A 6669-nucleotide genomic window follows, 5' to 3' on the forward strand; every position below is an offset into this window, starting at 1 on the left:
AATTATTGAATTCAAGGACATTACAAGGCCTTCCTCTTAATTCAGAAACTCTGGCTTTTCAAGACTGCGAACCCTGTTCCCACTCCCACAGATCCATCAATACCGATAACTATTTTTTATATTGTTGACCCAGAGACCCACGGGGCACCTGTTTAACCCTGGCCAATAAAACACAGAGCTAATATCTCCTTAAAATCTCCCCTCTGATCACAAGTGAAATATCTGCGGGAACGCTACGACGGATGTAACCGCGCTGTTTCGCGTACTGAAGAAACTCTAATTTGTGAGCACTGTAGACCTGAATTGATTCAAAAAAGCGTTTTAAGGATTGTACAGCATTTTAGTAATTTATAATCCTCAAGAAAAAAAAAAACTGTGAAGTGCACGTTATCAATACGTTACTATACAATTATAGACTATTTTGAAGTCGAAACGACCTGTCCTGTAGTATTGTATTTCCTTTTGGCGTCCACTAAATGTTTTGATTATTTGAATTTATTCATGTATTTTAGCTCTTTTACTTGGAGCGTCCCTCTAAACAATTATTTTCATGTTTATCGGTCGCCTTTTTTGAGCATCTCATGTTAAAATAGGAGGACACCCTAAAGATAGTTTTCTAACCCGAATATCTCAACCCGAGTGCTTTGTTAGCTTTTTTTCCGGCAAATTACGTTTAAGCCCGCCCTCAACTTCCTTGTAAAAGCTAAGCCTAAGACAACAAAATTAAATCAACGTAAAATGTTGGTCACATATGAACAACAGCTAACGACGGCATAGTTACATAAACTTTAAGAACGGAAGACAATTATAAACTCAGTATAGGTTTCGGTTATTATCTTTCTGTGTTTGTAGATCGCTTTGCTCTTTGGGGGCTGCTTGAAGTTTAAGTTACGGTAATTTATCTATTTATCGACACGTAAATATCCTAAGATTGTCGGACGCTAAAACAAATGTTCGGACGAAAATTAATGCCGTGTGCCTGGCGGAGAGAACTACAGGACCAAAAAACACCGTCTCCGAAGATGTTTGTTGAGAAAGATGATTTTTTAACTTATGCAACTTGTAAGAGTGATTCCTGATGATAAGCTTATGAAGCTAGTTTATTTTTGTTTTCGCGAGAACGCATGCGTATGACGATCTACAAACGCAAAGGCTCGCGTGGCTTTGCTGTATTTGCATTAATCACCACTGAGGCCACCTCTCTCCAGTTCCCCTACATGAATTAGAAGAAGTACCAGAAAGAGAAGAGTGCAACAGCAGATACAACAGGCATTCAACGATCAAGGTTACTTTTAAATAAAGAGACGGATATTCACTGTTTTGATTGCCCCTCGTATTACAGATTTCTAGATTTTACCTATCTTTATACGAAGGCATTAATAAGAAGCATGTTTTCAGGTTGTTGAATTCGATAGTTTGCGTGTGTTTCTTTTGTTGTTGTTTGTTTATTCTGTTCATTAGCAAAGATTTAAAAAGAATATAACGTTCTTACCAATAGTTACTTAATGCACAAAACGCAGTGCGGGTGTTATATTATTTTCTAAAGCGAAAATAGTGTGGTAAAAGAGAATAAGTGAATAGGTGAATACAGGAAGGTTTCATGATGTCAGATTCAGAAAAAAACCTGCAAATGACTAACATTGTCAAAGAAGAGGAAATAACCGTAAAAAAACTGAATTCGTTGGCGTAAACAAGGCAGCTGGTTCGGCGTAACTCATGCTAGTGTAGATACCGTTGGCAGGTGATCTGTAACACATACTGCAGTAGATATCTTTCTTAGAGAAAAAAACCGATCTCACAACATTTCACGATCGCTACTACACCTTTGAAGGCCAAGCGGTCTTTGTTTATTGACAGTCCAACTTTCTTTTTGTCTTAACTAACACAAAGAAGAATCCTCGAATAATACTCGCAAGAGTATTTTTACGGCACAAACAATGACATGACACACTCCGTCAAACTGGTAAATAAATGTGATCGCTGGTGTTAACATTATAAAATGTAAAGTAGATCTTTAACTTCCTCATTGAACAGTTAAATGCTGACTTCACTTTTCTTTCCCGATGTTATCGCGTGGTTAATTACATAATTCATTAAAACAAAACTACACTATATTCATCGATTTTAAAAGTGCACAGAAAATAAGTACCTTTTTAAATTGCACCTAGTTTAAAAATTGTTTTAGGAACGTCCAAATATCTAATAATGAAAAAGAGAGAAGCGTCGGTAGGAGGTTTAATTGCATAGGGAAGATAATTTTCATGTCAGAATGACTCGCCAGTTTGACACCATAATTACTACATAGTAAGACCTCTAAAACTGTAGTAAGCCGCGAATATTCTATAGCTGAATAACGTAATCGATCAACCTATATTAACGGTAAAAGAGAGTTTTCTTAAAGCCATTTTTAAAAATGCTGCTTGTTTGAAAATTGCCTTGGAACATCAAGACTATTTCTTTGCAATTTAACTCGGCGATTGGTCAGCGGGAATGAAAGTATTTTGAACTTAAAGTGTAGACAAACGAACTAAAACCCAGCAGACTTGTTTGACGAGTGGGCCCTGTGCCACCTGAGGATACAGTTATAATATTGGTCCTCGATCCTTAAAACAAACACCTCTTTTATATCCTGGATTCCTTCTTTCTTATAAGAAACTGTTCGTACTTAAAGCGGTGTTTATGCTTCATATCTCAAAGTCACGTGAATTAAACCTAAAAACTTAAGTCCGGGGCGGAGTTTTTGTGTTAAATTCGAACGCAAAATTGGGTCGAAACCCAAACATTCTCTTGTCTCAATGAGCGCGAAACAGGCGCAAAACAAAACCGATAATTAATCGCTCTATTGATGTCTAAGCAGGGCGAATTTCCCCATTCTTCTTCATAAAGGTCGCGGATTGTTTTGTTTTGGACTGAAGAATGACTATTGTCAATAACAGAGCCGCACAACAAAAAGAGAAAATGAGTGTTACAGTGTGTTCCCGGACATCTACGAAAAGCAATATCTTTATAGCATTTGGCGAGGTAAACGAGGACAGCTTGATAAAATTCTAGTGCAGTAGGAGAGGGGCGACCTTGATCCTAATATCTTGGCTAGAATCGTTGCTGTGTGTGACAGGTGTATCTTATTTATGCGTGGCGCATGCGCGGTCCGCTTCGTTATGCAGGATAACGCAGTAAGTATGAATTATTGAGGGCACGTGTGTTTCTCCTCGGCAGATGGCGCCGACAATTAGAAAACTCATACAGAGCGAAATTGATCTCACAAGAAGGGTCTGTAAACGAAAAATTTCTCTTCAACAATGATTCTTTTTTTTTCCCTTCAAAAAAACTAAGAATTAAACACTGCGACAAAGCGACGTAAAATATGCTGTACATTCAACTCAAAATCTACATGTGATAAAAGAGAACTCTCATGACTGTTATCTTCAATTAAAAATGAGGTAAATTAGACGCGCGTCGGCGTAAAATAGTTTTTGGCGACTATAATTTGCATTGACGCGAAGACTAATTTTCACATCAAGTTCTAAGAAAGTGGTTTTTGTGCGGTATTTTTTTATTCTGGTACAAGCAATTTTTATTTGTCCTGTCAGGCATTAATTAATAACGAACATAAAAGAAATCATCATCGAAGAAAAATCGCTTTGCGAAATTGATTCTGGGAGAATAAACGTCCACCTCCAAATGTTAGTATTTTACTTCACAGGGGTGTTAAAACAAGGTGCCAATTTCCCGCTGCAAATTCAATTCCTTGATTCTTGCCACGGCTGATAATCAAGGAAATGACATTCAACACTGTGTGTCCTAAACACAACAACACAATCGGTCTTTGGCGCGCGGAACTGTTCGAGTGTCGTATCCTCGATGCCATTGGTCATTGTCTCACGGTAACAGCCAATAGAAAACAAGTAATTCTTTTGACATAGCGCGCGACACGGCGCTTGAGTGAATTAGCACAACAAACATACGTCGCGAGCCTGGCATAAGGTCAGAAAATCCTCGAGTATAAATTGAAGAGAGCACGGTGCTAGCTCGATTCAACACCGTATTGTGTTGGGCGAGAGGTCGGAGTAAACAATGTCTGTGAAGGAAATAACTAAAAGCTCAGCGTTCACTATCCCTACAACGACTATATGCTATCCGCACCAAAGAACAGAGGAAGCAGGCTCAGATGTTTTGCGCCCTCCAGCTAAATTGTCACTGTTGTCGCCTGTCTTGGGGCAAACTCGACGACGAAGAGCAGCTACGAGCGCCAAGCAAAAGGAACCGGCCGTGGTAGCAAGACGGAACGCCAGGGAACGAAAACGCGTAAAACTAGTAAATGATGGTTTCATGCGGCTGAGAAAGCACGTACCCACGGACCCTAAAAACAAGAAATTGTCCAAAGTTAAAACTCTGCGTAGCGCAATCGACTACATACGGCACCTGCAACACGTTCTGGCAATGGCCAATAAACATCAAATCGAAACAGAACAGGAGGCAGCTGGTACGGCTCAAAACCAGAGTTGGATGACCGCGGCTGACTTTGTAAGTACGCTTTAACTGAGACCAGTCAGTGATCAGTCCGGCGAACGTCCCTCCGCTCCTGCGCTTCAACTCCACTTAATCTGACATCGCGTCGCTCGCTCGCGTTCATCTAAAACTAACAATCGCGTCGCCGACGATCTGTTTTGTTTTATTTTTTTAAAAAAGATACAACAGGCGCTTTCGCGCATTTCTTTTTAACTATGGCCTGCTTTTTACAACAATCTATATTTTGATGATTGTATGGGCTTCGCTTGACATGACCAAACGAAGCCGTTGTCAAGCACGATTTACCTCAATTCAGAATCGTTAGAATAATTTGGCATCGCCCTGAATCACCAAGCACTTGATTCCCCTTCAGTTCAATTCACTTGTGAACCTCGAAGTCTGTTTGATACTTTTAGAACGAAAAGCCTTTGCATTGATAGTTCAAATTTTCCGAGGAGATCCGGAGAGTCTTCAATTTTTTTTTTATTATTTCTTTCAGTCTTTGACAAGCGACATCTTTATAGTCAGGAAGTTCAAGCAGAGCTATATTTTTCTCCGAGCAGCAGATGGACAAATCATTGTTACGGCACTGCTCGAAATATTCAATATTTTCTCGCAAAACACATAGAATTATGCAACCTTAAAACTAAGAAACAAGTTATTGTGCGATTGGAAGAGTCTTTTTTCTAGGGTAACGCCCATAAAATACATGGAAATTTACTTTTCGATAAAATTAAGTCAGGTCATTTTGAGTGAATGCAAAGCGAGGTCTTTTGAATAATAATTTATTTCGTAAAAGCTCTAACCCCATCTTGTTTTCATTTGTCTTTTAGAAAGCCGAGGAGGAATACAAAACTGAATTTGGCAAAACAGTTTTCGCATGTGGACAACCAAGAGTGCCAACAAGCTTTTGATGGAAAGACGATGATACATAAGCGAAATATTTGTACTGAAAGACGTTCCACCCGACAATGATAAACAAGTGGCGAGCTCTCCTTGTCCTAGAATGTACTACAAGCCCTTCGGAACAAGCGGGCTGAAAGCAAATAAGCTCGCAAATAAACAGACAAGGAAAAAATTTACCGCAAGGCGGAAAGCTCTTACATATGCCATGCTTTCGCAACGGGAATTACCTGACAAGCATCGAAGAGAAATGTGGTTGCTAAATGAATGAAACATATACATCGGAAAGTAATCGAAAAAAATTTTAAATATAATTATTTATACGCAATCTTCAAGCCGAGTAATTTAACTTCCACAGACAAGTTGAGATGTCGAAATTTTCTCGCTAAGGTTCTTTATGGACAGAGAAGTAAATTATTTCCCTTTCAAAAAAAATGAATTTTGTAGAAAAAAAGAGACGTTATATATAGGTGTAAAATAAATCAAATTGATCATATTCTCTTATACTATGCCTGTAAATTATTTTTCTTTCCAGAAAAATTTGCCTTCAACGGGAAAAGTATGTAGAGATATTAAAATCGTTGTTGGTTAGCAAAATCTGAATAAAAATAGCCATCAAGACTTGGAAAAGTTTAATCGAGGATACAATTTGGGTTTTCATGTTCAGTGAGAGTTCTCGTGTGATAGAATATTCTCCGCAGCCTGAAGAAACCTCCAGCCACAAAGGATTAATTATTTATAGAAAATGACTGAGACGCTTAATAGGAAAGCGTTCATTTACATTTCCAAGTAGTACTCGAATCTATGGAACGGAAAATTAAGTATTCATGCAAATCGAAAGGAAGACAGCACACTTCACTTGAACGACGGAAGCCCTAATCAAGCTCTTTATCAGGATTGGATGTAAGCGCAAGCTTTACAAAGGCGCCAAAATAAAAGAGAAAAAAAGAGAGCGTAAAATTCTTTTTTTTTTCTTCATCTGTTAAATAGCCACGTTTTCATCTCCGGGTACTGTTTTAAAATAATTTCCCGCAGCGCATTCGTCTTATGGCAAGGAATTTGCGCTGGTTTCGTGGGTTATCAATTTCCGAGTGTTCTGTTCGACATCGACACGTGCCTAGCACAATTATCACTCGTTCTAATTACGCTTCGCCAAACAATATCATTGGCTCGCTAACACAATTTTGTTGTGTACTTGCTTGTAAGTCTTTTGCCACTCATGCAAATAATCCATTTCACCAACGTCGCAAGTTTCAA

At 38.6% G+C, this 6669-nt stretch overlaps 1 protein-coding gene across 1 annotated transcript; it reads left to right on the forward strand.

Annotated features, from left to right (window-relative positions):
• The first annotated feature begins 3698 nt into the window (after positions 1–3698).
• LOC140933451 (uncharacterized) lies at positions 3699–6042 on the forward strand. Its single transcript, XM_073383011.1, has 2 exons — positions 3699–4524; positions 5343–6042. The coding sequence occupies exons 1-2, from the start codon at positions 4075–4077 to the stop codon at positions 5421–5423; spliced, it is 531 nt and encodes a 176-aa protein (XP_073239112.1). The 5' UTR covers positions 3699–4074; the 3' UTR covers positions 5424–6042.
• Positions 6043–6669: the final 627 nt, after the last annotated feature.

This window comes from Porites lutea, chromosome 4 (assembly GCF_958299795.1).
Source record: "Porites lutea chromosome 4, jaPorLute2.1, whole genome shotgun sequence".
NCBI classification, from domain to species: Eukaryota; Metazoa; Cnidaria; class Anthozoa; order Scleractinia; family Poritidae; genus Porites; species Porites lutea.